Genomic DNA, 18,722 nt, shown 5'->3' on the forward strand with positions numbered 1-18,722 from the left:
GCGGGGCGCCAGGACGAACACCTGGGCCCTGCCCACCGAGAGCACAGTTCCAGGCGAGGGACGTGCCCACCGTGTGAGGCACGAGGCCGACGCCACGAAACTGCAGAGACGCAGCAATTCCAGGAACACAGTGGGTCAGGGTTGGAAGTGAGAGTCCGGGCGGGAGGGACTTCCAGCCTCCAATGTGCTCGCCGGGGAAACGGGATGCTCGGGCCCCCAGAGGGTGAGTGGGGAGCTCTGGGCAGGACATTCGGGGCGCAGAGAAGGTGCAGCGGGGGAGACGGGGAGGCAGGTCAGGGCCTCGGCTGTGGTCCCAGGAAGCCAGTGTCACGAGCGGGAACTCCTCGGCTTGCAATGACAGCATCAAAGGGCTGAGCAGATCAGCCAGCCACCTGGGCACTTTCAACCAACGGTAGGAAAAAGGGGTGCTGTCAGGTGTGCCCCATCACAGGTCCAGACAAACATTATGATCACGCTTCTGATCACAAACACAGGCAGGGGCGTCAGTGCTGGTTGGAATGACATGTCTACAACAGCTGGGACAAGGCACCGTCTCAGGGGTGACACCCCGGCTCAGCAGGTGTGAACCTCACTTCCAAAGCCCAGGGTCATCCCCCTGGCAGAGCTGACCGGGACACATCCTCACTGATCAGCACTTGATGGTTCAGAAGCAAAATCAGTTCAACCCACCTCTTCACATGGAAGGCCACATCTCAGGGGACTGGGGTGAGAGACCCAAATTCCTTTGTTTCTACTCACCACTGATGGGTCACATCTACCAAGAGGGCTCTCATGCTTCACACGAGAGGTCACAAGCTCCTGTCTGAACTAGAGGAGACCAAGCTCCTCTTCCTGACATGTGAACCACAGGGAAAGAGCGGAAAATCGCAGCCAGCATCACCCATACCGCAGACTGGGGAAAACAAAGTCCAGCGGGGCAACAGGACAGAAATAACAGGATTTAGGATGTGAAGCAGAGACGGAAAAGACTGAAAAGCAGGCACATCAAATAAGACTCTGTAAACACAGTGCAGGCATTTTTCCTGGACTCCAGGAACATCGTGAATTTTGCCTTCAGACAGCACCCGCTCGATATTTACCACAGGCAGGCAGCCTCCTGGTGACAGGGTGAAGCCGGCACCCCACGCCGCCAAGCACGGGCTTCCACAGAGCTCGGCAGGGCTACCTCCATCTCCGTCGCCTCCAGGGTGGGTGGGAGTGGAGACTCGGGATCTGGAGCCCTGGACGGGGCCTGAGCCGTCCTGGGACCACACGCTTCTGCCCCTCAAGTGACCAGCCAGGACACACACCCTCTCCTAGGCTGGGAGACGGACCCTGTGGACCCTGATTCTGGTTCTAACTCTTGTACCAACAAGAGCCGTGTGGACAGGATGTCCAGGCCATGCCGGGCACCTAACAGGGACACGGTGGCAACAGCCCTGCTGGTGGCGATCCCAGCCCCCATAGTGCCACCCAGGAAGCCAGACACCCAGGGGTTGAGGACTGAAGACACACAGCTACTTCGTGCGAAAGGAGAACCGTAACCTAGGCGACCCCGCTCACGTGCCTCCCACCACCATGCTGTCCTCGGGCAACAGACACACCTGGAGGCTCTGGGCAAATTATAGTGATTCCCCCTATGCCTTGGTTTCCTCTCTGTTAAAATGGGGGGGGCAGACCATTCCCAGCTCTAAAATTTTATGATTCTATCTTGTGTGAAAGAGAGAGACGGAGACAGAGAGACAACGAATCAAGTGTTGGAACTTTGCTAACAAACAAAAGGGTCTGCACGGTGTCTGCTTAACGACGCTGAGGACCGTGCACCCCACGTGTGTGTCTCAGAAAATCCAGGATATAATCTCCAGAGTCTCACGCGTTTCACAGCATAATAAGTTCCTTCTGGAAGGTCGGGGATGCAGCGCTGTGTTCCAGCAAATTTGAACGTGCACGCCAGGCACAGACGACCAATGTCTGAAGAACCAGGATGTAATATGCACACCTCTAAGGCACTGTTCTCGTCATAGCGCAATCTCCTGTGATAATTCGGAGGCATGTCAGGGGACCACAGGGCCAGTGAATAATTACCGTCGTCTCCGTGCGCATGCTGACGGAGACGCTTCCGGTTGCTAAGATGCTGGCTAAACCACAGGGCGTTCTGCTGTCGGCTGTCAAGTGCATCTGAATATTTTCCGTAAAGAATTCACTGCACTTTCCTACTGAATAAGAATTTAATAGGAGGGTTTTCAAGTCTCACTTTATTCCCAACTAAGTCAATTCCTCGATGTTCAGGACAGTAGAAAACACTAAGGGTGGCGTCACCCTCACATCTGGCTGAAAGGCATCCGTCTGCCGTTTACGGTCCCTCTTCTGTAATCTGGAATCAACCAGCTCTTCCTTGATCTCCACCTCTGCTGTCCGGATTCTCCTTGTCACCGGTCCCCACCCTGGTGCTGTGCTCCAGCCGCTGGCTGGCACACGGCAGAGAGCATCCCAAGCTCTGTGGCCTGGCACCTAAGCCAGCATCACCACGGCCGGGGCACTTCCAGAGTGGCCGACCAGCCTGCGTATGGACATTTATTAGGTATCGCTCAAGATGCCTGTGTGATGAGGAAACTGGGCCCGGCGAGCTGGACTGAACCGTGTCCGAGGAGAGCTGACCGCCTGATTTCACTTGTACCAATTCCGAAGGCTCCTATTCAGTGGGGGGCCCCGGTACCACATAGGACTGGCACCGCTCAGGATCACAGGGTTTGTAATTGTACAGGGTTGTTCCCAGATGTGCCTGCTGCTTTCCCCTAGTTACACGGATTCTATTTCCCATCCTCTCACTTTATTCATGCTCTCTCCTCCTTGGTCTCCTACTCCTCGTTCTTTGTGGTGTCATTTTTAGCCTCTTGGGCAGGGGGTGGGCAGGAGGCACGGATGAAGCCCTGTGTTAAGATAAAAGTCCTTCCCCATCACTGAGCATCGGAGATGGGAACCAGGCGGGGCTGCAAACAGGTCCCAGCTTCCCTGCTCAGAACATGCTCACCCTGCACCAGAAGGACGGTGGGGAGAATCCGTCCCCTTGGAGCTCCTGCTCGATCGCAAAGTAAACGCTAAGAATAAGCAACAATAAAAGCCTCCCGTCCCAGCAGGCCCGGCCGCCACTGCAAACACCTCTCCCAGGCCCACCTCACACTCCACACTCTGACCTTTGTCCCTTGATTCCCCCTAAATCCTGCTTCAATGGGAGGACGTGTAGCAACATTTCCTCCCTAAGCTGTTCTGATGACCGTCCATGGTCTATCAAAAAAAAAATAATAAGATTGGCTGGTTAACCTTTTGGAGAGCTGCATGACCACAGCCTGACCCGTCTGACCCGCCGCGCACAAACGTGGACAGTCGGTCAGTCTCAAAGCACGTGCTCAACTAACATGTTATAATCAAAACACTGTGGCTCTTCTTGCAATGACGACAGAAAGAAGATGAGCTCTAACATCCGAGACTTTGGCCTGGTGGCAGCAGGTGGAGAGATATGAGAAACTGGAGGCTTTCTGAAACAAATCCACGTCTTCCTTCTAATTATCTTTTCTTCCCTTGGCTATATTTTTAAATTATGAAAATGCTCTCCTTACTTCTTCCAACTACACATAACACTATGGCACTTGCTCTAAGAACTTTTTATTCTATTAGGTTGAGCCATAGGGTTTGTCAGTCAAAAACAATAAAATAGGGCTTCCCTGGTGGCGCAGTGGTTGGGAGTCCGCCTGCCGATGCAGGGTTCGTGCCCCAGTCTGGGAAGATCCCACATGCCGCAGAGCGGCTGGGCCCGTGAGCCATGACCACTGAGCCTGCGCGTCCGGAGCCTGTGCTCCGCAACGGGAGAGGCCACAGCAGTAAGAGGCCCGCATACCGCAAAAAAAAAAAAAAATCAAATATTGCAATTTCAAAACTTGGGGTTTTACTATCAATTAAGTTACAATCAGTATCCAAAGATAGAGAGAGAGGGTGGGCTCAACAGACAATACGCTTGATGCGATAGAAGTTAGAATAACAAAAAATAGTCAAAACCAAGGATATACTGTACAACACAGGGAAACAGAGCCATTATTCTGTAACAACTTTAAATGAAATATAATCTATAAAAACACTGAATCACTATGTCGTACACCTAAAACTAATATAACATTGTAAAGCAATTATACTTCAATTAAAAAAATACCCGGGGTAGTCACCTAACTTTTAGCCGAAACAGCATATATGCAGATAAACAGTAGGAATGGGTTCTGCGTCAAGGCAAGGCCCCCAGCACCAGGCAGGGCTTCTCCCAAGGGCACCACGTCTTGTAGTACAGGGACTTGATGCAGAGAGTCCTCTGAGACACAGTCAGCAGGCTTCTACCACTCCTAAGTCATCCTAACGCTTTCTAAGCAGAATTGCACTTTGGCCCATTGACCTGTCTTCAGTAATAAATTCTGATCACCATGACCCTGCTTTGTGTTTGAAAATGTTAATTTTTCTAAATTTCAACTAAATGCCCTTTCAGTGCTCCTCTTAATTAAAAGGATTAATTTTTGTGAACTCCAAAAGGGTCCTTTCTATCAGTGCCACGTCACTTTCTCAATAAAGATTGAAATCTAGCTCCGTAACACATTGTAAATTATTGAATTTTATTCACAACTTTGCTCTTAGACTATTTTAAGTCTGTAGTGAGGGCTGCTGGGAGCCGGTCTTATGTGGAAATGAAGGTAATGGGACGATCGGAGCTTTCCAAAGGAGTAGAGGCAACACTCGACAAAGAATATTTCATGAAAAAAGCAAGTTTCTTTCAATTAATCTGATAATGTAAATTGTCTCTAGATCCAGGAGCGGCATTCAAATCCACCCCTGGATGTCAAAAAATCTGTGGGGAAAACTATGGCACAATGGGGATTTACTGGAAGGGGCACAAAGATCTGAACTCTAATGTCAACTTTGTTACTACAAGTAGCGGGATTCATTCCTCTGAGAATTAGTATGATCTTCTGTCCCTCAATTTCTACATGTTTCCTCTAATCATTTTAACCGGTCATCCCACCAAGGTTCTGAGAATTTATTAGAGTCGTGTCACTGTTTAAAGATCTAAGTCATCTTTTAGTGACAAGAAAGGCAAGTATTTTCCAAAGCTGAATGCATTTTTTAACGAGAGCAAGGCTCACTGCAGATCAAAACAGAGGATTCAACATACCCATTTGCTCTTGCAAAGTAGCTGCTTCCAAGGCCTTGCCAATCCCTGCTAACGAGACTGCTCTGTGAGTGTTAAATCCATATAACACATCTCTCTCCTTACGGGGCAGCCATGAAGCCACGATTTAATGCCAGCTAGAGCACTAAAGGCCTGCCACGATATAAAGTTTGTGGTTTTAGGAGGAAAGCTACTGTCCTTTGGGGCTACAAAAAGTGACCCGTGCAGACCTACAATGTTCTTCAACATTTTATGCCACTGTCGTGCCATAAATTTCTTTTTCTAGTCTCTCAATAAGCTACAATATTCTGTTGTCAACTCGTTATACACCCACACCATATATAATCTTGTTATGGAATCACCTGAGATATCACATTTCTCAAAAAGTTGATTAATACGGAGAAAAGAGATATAATCTCATTAAAAAGTAAATGATAATCTCTAAAATTTAATGAACCTGAGAAGGAACAGAAAGAGTAAATGCCAACTTACAGTGAACGTAATTTGATCTTTCCCACGTAGTGACGTTAGAAGCACTGTTGAATTAGCTTATTACTAATCATTTAACTGCCATCATAATAGATGCGGGCAAGGACAGCTTTTCCAAATATTAAAAATATTTGTCCTCAAAGTAGGAAAACAATCATTGGCAGCTTTACTATTTCATCCGATGTGCTCCAAAGAGTAGCCATAGTACAACTGGAATGTGACCAGTAAAATCCATAGTTGTCAACATTTTTTAAAAGGAAAACCAAAAATGAATCTTCAGAAATGCCACCCAGGGGGGGTCACAATTGGGTTCCCCACATCTTACGTGACAAGCTGCTAGAAGAACCCAAAAAAGCTCACAGAACTAGCACTGCATTTTCAGAGAACAGTATATTCTACTGCTCCTTTCCCACAGGTTAACGACTAAGAAACGAAATGCAAGATACAAGCCCCCGCTCGCCGCAACTAGAGAAAGCCCGTGAGCAGCAACGAAGACCCAACGCAGCCAAAAATAAATTAAATAATTATTTTTAAAAACGTGTTATTTTCATTTACCTACATACACACATGGGCAGGTTCAGCATAGACTGATTGCCCTCACGGGAGCAAAGAAACAACTTTTTTCTACACTTTTACTGACTCCACATATACTTAAGTGTATCAGATGCTCACACAAAACGTTGTATAGACCCGTAATAATTAAACTCTGTTCAGAACAATTGGCTAAATCTTTAATAAGGGAAAGATGACATATGTTTGTGGGGTTTTTTAAGACATGCACAGGGGCAGTCTTCCTCACTACAGAATATAAAAAGCCCAGCTGAAACACTTGGATTGCTATAGCCTCTGACCTTTCAGTAAAAGCAACATCCATTAACCAATTTTCAGGGAGAAGAGAAAAACGTTCCTGGCTACGCAGAGAAAGTTACAGGTCTGTAACTGAAACATCACCTTACACTTAAAAGAATTACCCAAAACAAAAAATTATGAAGAAAATATCAAAATGTTTAAAAATTTCTTTTAAAAAATAGGAAAATGATGAAAATAAAGTTGGCCAAGCATCTTTAAATATTTACATAGCTGCAGTTTGGAAAGTAATCTGGTTCCAATTAGCCTTCTCTAAACCCATAGGGTTACTTGAATCTGAGGAGATTAATTATAACCGCACACAATCCGAAGTTCCTCTTTCACTCGGCTATCTGGTGCAAGGAGAGGGGCAAGGAAAGCATGCGTGCCCAGCTGACTGCGAGAAGAGAAGGGCACATCTTGGAGGGGGTCCATCACCTGTTCTTTGCTCAGAAATGTCTGATGCCCCAGAGAGACCATCACCTACATAGCCAAAGGTGCGAATTTATGCAAACACTATGGGCAGTCATCAAACGGGAGCCTCAAGTGGAACTGACACTGGGCGCACACTTCCTGAGTACAAGTCTACCAGAGCCTGGGACGCCTGGGAAAAGGCACCAAGCACAGGGTTATCTGGCTGTAGGGCCACCTAAGTAGGAGGCTACCTGAGCACCAAGACTATGTGGGCCTGGGAAACCAGGGAGCCGGGTCACCTGGCGGCAGGGCTAATTGAGCCCAGATTCCCTGACCATGAGATCCTGGGCAAGGGTTAGCTGGACCTGGGTCACCCAGGGACAGGGCTACCTGAGCCTCAACTACCTGGGCATGGCTGATGGGCGAACCAGGACTACCTGGCCTGGGCCACCGGGCAGCGGTCTACTGGGCCTGGACTTCCCCGGCTCAGGGCCATCAGGCACAGAGCTCCCTGAGCCTGGACCACCTGAGCGTGAGCTACCCGGGCAAGGGCTTCCTGGGCCTGGGCCACCTAGCTATGGGGCGACCCAGACACAGGGCTACCTGAGCCCAAGCCAGCTAGACGTGGGATACCAGGGCAAAGGCGACCCAGGCACAGGGCTACCGGGACCGGGACCGCCCGAGCCCACCTTACCCGCGCCTGGACCACCCAGGCGCACGCGCTCACCTGGTGCAGGGTGGGCCGCCCCCTCCTCTCCGCTCTCGTAGGCGGCCTCGTCGGCCAGGCCGGAGCCCGGGGAGTCGGCGGCGGCGCAGGCCGAGCCGGGGCTGCTGGGCTGCGAGGCCGAGTCGCCCTCGCTGAGCGAGCCGCAGCGGGCGCGGGGCGCGCGGTCCCCGGGGCCGTCGCGGTCACGGTCGCGGCGCGCGCGGCGGTGCACCCGCGAGTGCAACACCATCTGGTGGTACGTGCGGAAGATCTTGCCGCACTCGAAGCACTCCGACGACTTGCCGTGGCCGGCGGGGGCGGCGGCGCGGCGGCTGGGGCGCGCGGCCGGCCGGGGGTCCGGGGGTCCGGGCGCGGGGTCCCCGGGAGCTCCCGCCCTCTTGCGTGGGGGCCCCTGCGCGCCGGGCTCGGGCTCGCGCTTGCGCTTCTCCTGGCTCACCAGGATGAACTCGCGCCGCTCCTTGTCGAAGGCCACGTCCCCAGCCAACGCCTCGTCCCACGCCGCGTACTTGAGGTACTCGGCCGGCTCGGCCACCCTGCCCCGCGTGGCCAGCTGCCAGGCCTGGTAGCTGTTGACCGGGTCCAGCTCGGCCACGCGCCGCCCGGCCTGCCCGCGGGCGGGCGCGCCGGCCGCCGGACGCAGGTTCAGGCACTGAAGGAAGAGCTGCTGGGAGTCGGCGGGGCCGGGCGCCGGGCCCTCCCCGACCGGGGCCCGCGGCCGGCCGGCCTCCACCCGGCGGTGGATGGCGTTGTGCGCGTTCAAGCTGTCCAGGTTCGTAAACAGGTTCCCGCACTTGGTGCAGACTTCGTAGAGGCTCAGGCCGGCCACAATCCCCTCCTCCTGGACCACGTTGTTGATGGTGGCGATGGGGTCCAGCTCGCCGCGGGGCCTGTTCTTGCTTCCCGCCTTCGGGCCGTGCGCCTTCATGTGGTTTTTCAGGAACCACGGCTCCTTGAATCTCCGGCCGCAGATGTGGCAGCCATGGTCGAAGGAGCCCCTGTGCTTCTTCATGTGTGCCTTCAGGAACCAGGTCTGGCTGAAGGCCTGGCCGCACACCTCGCAGGGGAACTCGCCGGGGGGCAGCTCAGGCTTGCCGTTCTCTGCGAAGGCGTCGCCGCGGGGCCCCTGTGCCGTGATGTGGTCCTTCTCAATGTGGCTGAGCAGGGACTCCTCCCGCAGGGTCACGTAGCTGCACAGCCGGCACTTGAAGGGCTTGTGCGCCTGGTGCACGTGCTGCTCCAGGTCCTTCCTGCGCTCGAACTTGCTCTTGCAGAAGGAGCACTGCCCAGCCCCCGCCGCCTTGGCCTCCTCCGCCGCGCACGCCGCCCCCTCCGCCTCCTTCTTGCTGCTCCTCAGCAGGATCTTGCCGCTGTCCACCTGGGTGGCGCCGTTCAGGATCCTGTTGCAGGCCGAGGTGCTCTTCGTGGGGCTGGCGCAGCCGTCCAGGCCCTCGGACACGCGCGTCTCGCCCGCCTCGGGCTCGTGGCCCTGGATCAGAGTCCCCGTGCGGTGGCCGCGGATGTGGATCTTCAGGTTGCCCTTCTGGGAAGCCCGGTGGTCGCAGTAGGGACACTTGTAGGGCTTCTCGCCTGTGTGCTTGCGCATGTGCTGGGACAAGGAGCTCTGGAAGGGGAAGCTCTTGCCGCAGATGCAGCAGCTGTGGCTCAGCGCCTTGTCGCCGTCCGCCTCGGGGCTCCTGCTGGCCCTGGGTGGGCTGGGGCCCCTCCTCAGCTCCGTCTCGGCCTCTCGGGGGCGGTCCATCTCGACGACGAGGGCTCGCCCGGCCGGGGGGGGGCGGGGCACGGCGCTCGGTCACGTGGGCCTGCGTCTTATCTCTCCATGTTCAGGCGAGCCTCCCGCTTGCTGGCTGCAGAAGTCCGCCTGCCCCGCGGAGGGGCATGTCTTACCTGGAGAGCATGGCAGAGGGCAGCAAGCACCTGGAACAGAAAAGACACGGAGATCTTAGGAACCAGGTTTCCCCGCATAAACAGGGGCCCGGTAACATCCTCGGACCGCGATCTGCACGCTCCTCCTTCAGAAAACCAATCCCGTCCAAATTAAAGGAAGGAAGCACCCACGAAAGTTTAAACAGACGTACGAGCAGCTGCTTCCCTTTAAAAAATCAGTAATTAAACAATTGATGACTGATAATAATTGTGTGCTAAATCATTAAAATAAATCATTGTAAATGACTGCACACTAGAATAATTTTTTATCAAAGATATCCAGTGTTTAGGGAAAGACTGTGGTGAGAGAGTTCGTGGGAGTGTGCGGAACACAGGCGACGGGACAGGAGCGCATCTGAGAATGAAGGACAGAGACCCAGGCCAGGCGGAGGATGGCAAAACGCGGGGGCACGTGCAGGACACGTGAGCTGCGAGGAGGGCGTTCACGGCCGGAAAAGGCTCTTTACAAATGCATCTTTGTATCTTGGTGAAGCACAGATGATTTAGTGAAAGAGAGGCAACGAAGGACAGGAGCAGAACCCTGAGGTCCTTCCAGATCTGGGCCTGAAGCTGCTGCTCCAGCACCTGGCGGCCCACGCCGGCCGCCCCGACGGACACCACTCCCAGGGGTGTGTGACCACCAGGCCGTTGCCACCGCAACATTCGGTCTTCGCTGCCTCTTAGATAAAGCCCAAACCCCTCGGCTGGCCTCACCGTGCCCTTCCCGACCTGGTCCTGTCCCTTCTCTCCTGCACTGGCCGCAGGGCCCGAGTCCCACCCCAGTGCAGACACCCTCCCGACCCCGGCAGGTCCTCACGTGGGAGGCGGGGTCTGAGCCCAGCAGGAGCAGGGGTCACACTGTGGGGTCACTGTCGCTCTCATGCTTATCCACCCCCTGGAGAATGAGGGGCCGGGGCTGCTCCTCCAGACGCCCGGGCGCCTCCCTCACCTGTGCACAGGCAAAGGGGAAGTGGACGGGGTTGCCCAGCGCTGTGCCGGGCACGGGTAGGGCCACGATCTGGGCTGCAGGGAAGCCAGCCCAGATGCCTGTAGACTGCCAGACAGGCCCAAGACAGTACACACTGACAAGCAGCTATCTCAGGACTTTCCATCTGACTCAGCGATACGGAGAATAAAGAAAACAGTCCAGAAGGGATGTGAGAGGTAAAGTGTCTTTCTGGACTGTATTTTGATAGGTGTATTTATGTATAACTGAGTCGCTTTGCTGTACAGCAGTGATTAACACAACACTGTAATTCAACTATACTTCAGTGAAAAATCTTTTTTAAAAAAAGCAAGCAGGGGTGGGGCATTGGGGAGAACAGCCGCGCACACCGGCCCCTGGAGCCCAGTCTGTTTATCCTTCTTATCTCTAAACAGAAGTAACTGAGTTAATGATTCTGAGGGTCTCCCTCCTGGGGGCTCCAGACTTGCACAGAGAGGCACCCAGATGGACAGATGTTCTTTTTTCAAAAAGCTATAACATGTAGAAAGGAAGCCACATTTTTTACAAAGTTTCAACCTCATGCACACTAAGAACTGATGTTTGAAAAGCAACAAAATGTGAAGAAGCTAAGTGTTTCTGGCTGTCGAGCAGACAGTGTACAACGCACATCGTTTGTTCAGAGAGGAGGCCAGGCAGCAAGGCGGTGTTTGCTCTGGGTGGTCCGACCTGCCATGTTTTCCCCGGAGCCGACTCAGAGAAGAATGCTGACGGTGGAAGGCAGGGGGCAGGAGGGTGTCACCCAAACATCCCCAGGGGTTCCAATAGATGACACTCTATTCCTCCACTCACCACGAGGGACAGACGCCTTCTGAAAAAACAACACAACTCCTGTTCTCCAAATGCCTCCTCCCAGAGACCCACGCCAGAGGCAGAAATCTCATTTAGATGATGTATTCTCAAACTTCTTTCGAGAAAGCCTCATGCTAGCAAGTTTCCCAGGCACCTAAAGAAACCAACTCAGTCTGAGCAACAAACTCTGGAAAGCAGCAGGAAGCACAGCTGCTCACAGATATTCCTTACTCTTTACACCAAGGGGTACAGAGCCACTCCCACACCCCAGGAGAGAGGGAGAGAGAAGTGAGACGGGAAACTCCCAATAAAATAAATAAACAAAATCTCCCCTAAACTTGGATAAACAAATGAGGTGAATAAGAAGACTTCTTCATGACAATTTAAGCTAATTTGTTTTTTCAAGCTGTTTTGGTCTTAGATGCCTGCATATTATTCATGATGACTTTATAAGACAAATGATTTGCATGCATCCCCTGCCATCCCAGGGCTTATTTCAGTCCCCCAAATGTTGAAGTTGATATAATATATAAAAATATAAATGAAACATACTATTTACATTTAACTTAGTGACCTCATCTGGGTACAAAAATCTTCCGAGTTTAAAGAACCGTCTAGAATACATTTACAGAGGAAAAAACAACTACAACACCATAAGTTGGTGTCTCTTAAGTAATGTGACAGACTTCGCTGGACCACCAAGTTGGTTCATAAAGGATGTTAAATGTCAGAACTTCTCCAGTTCACGGGAATTAAACATCCGAAACCCGGCCAGGAAGACAAGATTCCCGGAGCATGAATGCTCAGCTAGCTAAGGTTCATAAAAGGCAACCTACAAATTGCTCCTGGAAATGAAATGAAATTGTCAAGTGAGAAGAGTTGTTCAAATCACCAAAACGGCACTCTGTGTGGGTTTCCCTTCCTTCTCTGCTACTCTCCCTGCCATGTGGTATACTGCTGGGAGCCGTAGAAAGTTAAGGGCTCTGGAAGCCAAGAAGCTGCGCTGGGGATCCGCACAGAGACCCCACCTCTGTGCCGTCCAGGTGTGGCGCAGAGCCCAGCCCGGGAGTCCCGTCCCCCTTTTGCCAGCGTGTGAATTTCAGAAGGTGTCCTTCACACCCAGGCGTGCCCTCACCTGTCAGGTGCCGAGAGTCAGGAAAGGACATGAGGAAGCCGTGTGACACCAAAACCCCTTGCAAGGCACCTCCTCCAAGTGCCACTCAGACCCCCAGTCACAGTGCAGAGCGAACAGTCCACGGACAATAAAACACCTGCCCAACGGGGCCTCGCTTCTACTACCAGGTAGCATCCCGGCTGGAGGAGCCCAGAGCAAAGTGCAAAGAGGATCAGATGTGAGCACAGCCCCCCTTCTTCCCATGGGGGACCTCAGTCTCTTCTGCACATTTAAAAAGGCTTAGCGCTACCATCTTTGCTACCAGAGAAATCCACATCCCATATCCTCATGACAGCCTTGATGTGTAAAATTTCTGATTCCCCAGCACCCCCAAACCCCCAGCCAAAGCCGAGGCACTTCCCCTCAAGAAACCCAAACACTAGAGAATATACTTTTCATTTCTTATTCGGGCTTCCTGCAAAACCTGCTTAAAAGTCCACGAAGGCAGCAGAGCCCTGCAACTTACGGGAAGATTCTCAAGCAAGGGCCTTCAGGGTGCCCATGAATGAGCACAACCAGCTCTTCTTTCTCTTTTTCTTCCCACTTCTCTGCCCACCCCCATCTTTCAACACTGAGCCCTGCTGTCAATCTCTGTGAGAATGACAGGAGATGTCTTTTTAAAGAACTTAAAAATATTTGGAGGGGGAAAATGGAAAAATACCATAAGGGTAATGACCACTTAAACTCAAAACACCATTATCTTAAGGAAATCATAACATCAACAAAACTGGCTCCACTTGCAAGAGGCCACTAAGTGGCCCCCTCCCTGAAGCCCACAGCCGACTGGCAAAGTTTCTCGCAAACCTTTAGAGAAACAGTCAAAAAGGAATTCCCCACAACTGGCTTTCCTTAGTCAGTGGCCAAATCAACAGATCGTGATCATTCTTTTCAGCTGCAGACGAAAATTCTTTTCCCCAAAAGAACAAGAATGGTGTCCTCAGAACTTCCGATGTGAAAATGCGGCAGGGCAGCCGCCCCAGTTAGAAGACTTAGGGGAACCTTATTAGCCCCATAACCCACAGCACTGACTCTGCTATCCTTTAAAAAAAAAACAAAAAAAGCCCACCAGCCTCTGTGAGCCAGGAGGGTCTCAGACGGTTTGTCAACATTGATTGGGGTCTCTGGTGGTGAGAGGTGGTCATCCAAACACTGCCCCGTGATAAAGTGTCACACTACCTGGTTTCAGCCAAATACATTCCGGTACCGAGCTGTCCGTATTTTATTCTCACAGGCAAACGCACGTCGAGTGCGACTTGGTGTTCCAACTTTTCCTGAAACACGTTAACCTAAAGATAACTAGCCTTACAAAACGTGTAAGTAAATGCTAGCTTTTTACTCAGACCAGAGCGATTAAAGAAAGTCTTCTGGCAACACAAATATTAGGAAGTAGAGGGGAGAGAAAATCCACACGTGTGTTTCAGCTGGCATACGACCCATGTATATAGAGCACAGCCCCATTTGAATCATATCTTGCCCATAATGAACCACAGTTTTGTTGTTATTATATTACAAACTTTTTCCAAGGCTGTAATTGGGAACTTGCCAGACAAGCCTGTAATTTAATTGTTTAGGCATAAAAATGGCTTGCTGATTAAGGTTTTAAAATAGATTTCCAATGCATCTCTCCCTCTGTGTGTGTGTGTGTGTGTGTGTGTGTGTGTCTCATAGGGATGTGACGAACAGTTTGAAGCTACTTTTGTAAAATGCCTTCCATAATTTTGGAAATAAGTTTCTTTTTGAAAAATTTAGATAATTTCATATTACATAAATATTTATATATATTGCCTATATCATTTTATGAAAATTATAACAACAGGAAAAAGTAAAATGTTTATTACAGAAAATATAAATCTGCATTCATAACATAAAATGCATTATCATGGAGATGGGGGAGGGGTTTAAGAGAGGGCAAAATATAAACTTTTTGAAAATAAAATATGTAGCTAAACTTTAAGACATCAACATGTGAGGGCATAAATAAATAAAGCACCAGGTCTAAATGCATATATGTAAGGGCACTGCCATACCTTAGAGAGATTCTTTCTTTTTGATTCTTTGTTTTCATGCCTGCACAGCACAAATGAAAAAAGTTGACTTTCTCAAGACCGCTTACACTCACTGGATTTGGGATACATTTAATCTGTGGGTAAAGGTTTCAACAAATAAATCACTTCTGTAAGTGAGGACCCTGGGAACTGAGTCTTGGACCTAACAGAAGGCAGAAAAGTCACTTCCTGCAGCATCCCTGGTGACCTTGTGAAACAGCTCCAAGGACCCGGTTAACTCCACCTGCCGACAGTAACTCCTTTCAGAACAAGCCCTGCAGGGCTGGGATCCAGGACACACACCAGAAGGAAAAGCCCTGTGACTAAGCTGTCAGATCTGTAAGAACCCACGTGGGACCACAGTCCATCATTGTCCCGCACGCCCTCCCGTGACAGCTCCCACAGTGGAAGCCCCAGGGCACGGTCGCGGGGCGAGTTAAGGAGGGTTTCATCACAATCTCTGAGAGCTACTGGGCGCCAGGCCACTCATGAGGCCTAAGGGCTCGGATAACTAAGCAACAGGCTTGGCTTCGAGGGACCCAGGCGTCAGAAAGAAACACGTAACCACACAGAGGACAGCAGCAGAGCAGGGAGGGAAGCGATGACCTGCCCTGGCCAAGGGTGGCCGGGTCTCCCCAGGGAAACCTAGGTGGGTGTGGGCCCAACTAGCCTTTAGAGCAACCCCCAGCCCTCTCACCCACACCCAGGGGTAACCCCATCATCCTGTGGGCTGGACCTCCAATTCACACTTGAATCCACACGCTCCCCTTCATCTCAAACCAAGATCATCCTCCCAAATGCAGAGCTGGGCGACCTCTTTGAGGCTTCAACCCTTCAGACGCTTTGCACACCCTGAAGATGAGGCCCGAACTCCCCCGAGGGGGCTTCTAAGGCCCTGAACCCCTGTACTGCTGGGGTCCCTGGGCCCCCAGCCAATGGCTGTGCACCTGCCCCGCACCCCAGCTGGATGTGCGTTCACTCCCACCTTGGAACCCTCAGGTATGCAGGTCCCACCCGCCGTCCACCTTCTCAGGTGTGGTCTTTCTAAGAGACCCTTCCTGACCCCCTTCGCCCTGTGGCCGGATCAGGCACAGTCCCCATGCCCCAGCCTTGGCCCTATCCCAGCTCATGCCTGGACATGCTTCTATTACCGCTTCTTTAACTGGTCACTCGTGTGTGAGGCATCCTACTCTGTGAAGGCAGACCCACCAAGTACCACTGAGTCCTGACACCAGCGCAGGGCCAAGCAGGGAGCGGCACCATGAGAGGTGGTCCAGACCGTGAGCTCTGAGGTCAGGCTACCCGAGATCCAAACTCGGTTCTGCCACTCCCTGGGATCAGCTGTGTGACTGGGAGCAAGTGTCTCAACCTCTCAGTTTCCCAGTCCATTTCTTCATTTTAAAAATGTAAATGATGGGGCCTCCCTGGTGGCGCAGTGTTTGAGAGTCCGCCTGCCGATGCAGGGGTCGCGGGTCCGTGCCCCGGTCCGGGAGGGTCCCATGTGCCGCGGAGCGGCTGGGCCCGTGAGCCATGGCCGCTGAGCCTGCGCGTCCGGAGCCTGTGCTCCGCAACGGGAGAGGCCACAGCAGTGAGAAGCCCCCGTACCACAAAAAATAATAATAAATTTTTAAAAATAAAATGTAACTGATGGTAAGGAGAACTATATTACAGTATTTTTGTGAGATTTAAAGTAATGCACGCAAGATGCAATGTTGAGCACACAGCAAATGGCCAATATATGGTAGGTATTATTAGAAATTAATAATTGCTAAATAAATGAATGAGATGTCAGTGCAGTACCCAAAGATACCTAGTCACTCGCAGTGACACTGTTTGGTTTAATAAATTCAAAAGGAGGAAATAAGAGTTTAGGAAGCTATGTTAGAAATGGCTAAAGAGTAACCCGTATGTATTCACTGGGCCCTGACAGGTTCGCCACAGAAGTTGTTTAATACAATTACAAAGTCTTCCACGAACAGCTACCATCATCCACCGCACACAAGTTCAAACCTGTCCCAGCTCAAGACTCCACAGAAAGTCAACTTTAACATAGACTGGGTATTAGGCCGTATTGGAGAATTACTATTACTTTCGTTAGGTCTGTAACACAGGAGACTTTCTTAGTTTTTGGAGATGTGTAATGAAATATTTTAGAGGTGGTTTACAAAAGAGAGGAGAAGGCAGATATAATGCTAACAGCTGCTAGGGCTAGATGGTGGGTGTATAGACGTTCATTAGTTACTCTTTCCATTTTTATGGGTTTGGAATGTTTTTCACAGAAGAAGTTAAAAAATAACTCCCACTTGCAACTCCCGTAAGTAGCACGATGGGAAGCAGAGCTGCTCTGGGGCAGCCCGATGGGCCCTCCCCCATCCCCATCCCTCCCCTCCCCTCCCCCTCTCCAGGCCCCCAGGAAGCTCAAAAGTCTCTAAGGAATGCACTTTGGGAAAATTACCTTTTGTTAAATTCTAGTATTTCAAAGTCAAAGAAAGAAAAATCATCTGAATAATATGAACCAGTCCACATGAAAGCAGTATTTTAAGAGGTTGCTTGCTGGTGTTTCAGAGGCTTGCCCCGGAGACATTCAAGGGATCTCCCCAGAGCTCCATGGGGCCCAGCCTTGGTGCAGACAGTGCAAAGTCAGCCATCGCAGCCATAATCAAGCAGCCATGAAGACGTGGGTGCTCGGGAAGATCCTCCCATCGCGTCCCAGGGCAAAAATCCAGTAAGGCTGCCGGGGTTTATCTTCCCCAGTTTAAACAATCATTTTCTGACCAACTAAATGTGGCGTTGTCAGGGGGAAAAGGTAGAACATCCTGTATTTTTACACAGTAAGCATCGCTCTGACTCTACAGGAAATCTTGCCATTTTCTGCTCTGTAGAGTAAACCAACACAAAGCAAAAGCCAAAGGGTTTTGTACTGATTCCCTCAAAACCATCGAATTCAGTTCTGTCGAAGTCATATCCTGGAAAAGGAATCAGAAGGCTGATTTTTTTTTGAAATAACCTCTAATATTTAGAGTAATCTGCATAACAAAACAAGTGCAAGTTTCTTTAAAGGCACCCAGATCAGACTGCAGACCTCAGGGGGGCACGAGGGGCTGCAGGAAAGCTGGAAGGGGCGTTTCCCACACTGCGTCTGCTGCCCTTCTGTCGACAGAAGCAAAGCCTGATGCGCGTGCTGTTTGTCAAATATGTCTCTTCAATTCTAGTTCATTAATTAACCACGTCACGATACTAAGGCTTCCCTGACGCCCTGTGGTCTCTCTCCTTCTCTCTCCCTTGGTCACCGGGGGAGAGGGGGACTTCCGGGAGTCAGAGGGATGGGGGCTGAGCCCACGGGGGGGGCCACTGTCCCGGGTCGGGGGGGAAACAGGAGAATTCGGGAAATGTGGGGATCGGTGCTGTGGGGAAGACGCCCTTACAAAGACAACAGCTCAGGGCAGGCGGAAGGCTCAAGATATTTACGGGATATTCTGGCCCCAGAAGGCAGGTCATAAAATTTAAAAACTGACCTCCTGAGGGCGGCCGTGAGGCAGTGAGGCTGCGGGGCCCGTGGGTGCTGCCGTCAGTTTCACATACTGCCCGCTTGTCCTCCAGCAGACAATGCAATGGGCCTTCCCAGTGACACTGTGGTCTTATGAGCCATGAATTAAAATGCACCATGAACATCCTGCACAAGCTTATCTACTGCGGAGACAAAAAGCCCATTCTGTGAACAAATGGGGAGAAATTCCACAACAATGAGGAGTTCCTCTCCCCACTCGCCAATCTGCCCCAGATTAACAGTCCCAGGCTTATAGTCCCCAGACGGGGTCCGAGCCGCCCCATGAAGTGGTGCATTCACCGCCTGGAGAGCCAGGGCGCTGATGGCAGAGCCAATCAATAATCCATTATACAGCAGACCCCGTTTCCATCTCATAAGGAGAAACGAACGCGAGCGACCAGAATCACAACGTTCACGGGGGAGTCCGCCCCGCCTCCCTCACTTGGGCAGAAGGACACAAACCCGCTGTCCCAGAGTATGGGGGAAGCTCAAGTGGACCCGGCAGACCTGTTTCCAAGCAGCCGGAGAACAGTGT

The 18,722-nt window shown here is 51.4% G+C and overlaps 1 protein-coding gene across 5 annotated transcripts in view; it reads right to left on the reverse strand.

Annotated features, from left to right (window-relative positions):
• The window catches only part of ZNF516 (zinc finger protein 516), a 121,037-nt gene that overhangs the window by 65,129 nt on the left and 37,186 nt on the right, over positions 1 to 18,722 (reverse strand). For all 5 annotated transcript variants that reach the window (XM_022560035.2, XM_030761989.2, XM_022560036.2 and 2 more), the window contains exon 2: positions 7,683 to 9,617. In XM_022560035.2, the coding sequence (XP_022415743.2) occupies positions 7,683 to 9,441 (1,759 nt within the window). In that variant the 5' untranslated portion in view covers positions 9,442 to 9,617. The remainder of the gene's footprint in view (positions 1 to 7,682; positions 9,618 to 18,722) is intronic.

This window comes from Delphinapterus leucas, chromosome 14 (assembly GCF_059928025.1).
Source record: "Delphinapterus leucas isolate spDelLeu-1000000601 "Yukka" chromosome 14, BTC_Dleu_Yukka2, whole genome shotgun sequence".
In the NCBI taxonomy this organism is placed as follows: Eukaryota; Metazoa; Chordata; class Mammalia; order Artiodactyla; family Monodontidae; genus Delphinapterus; species Delphinapterus leucas.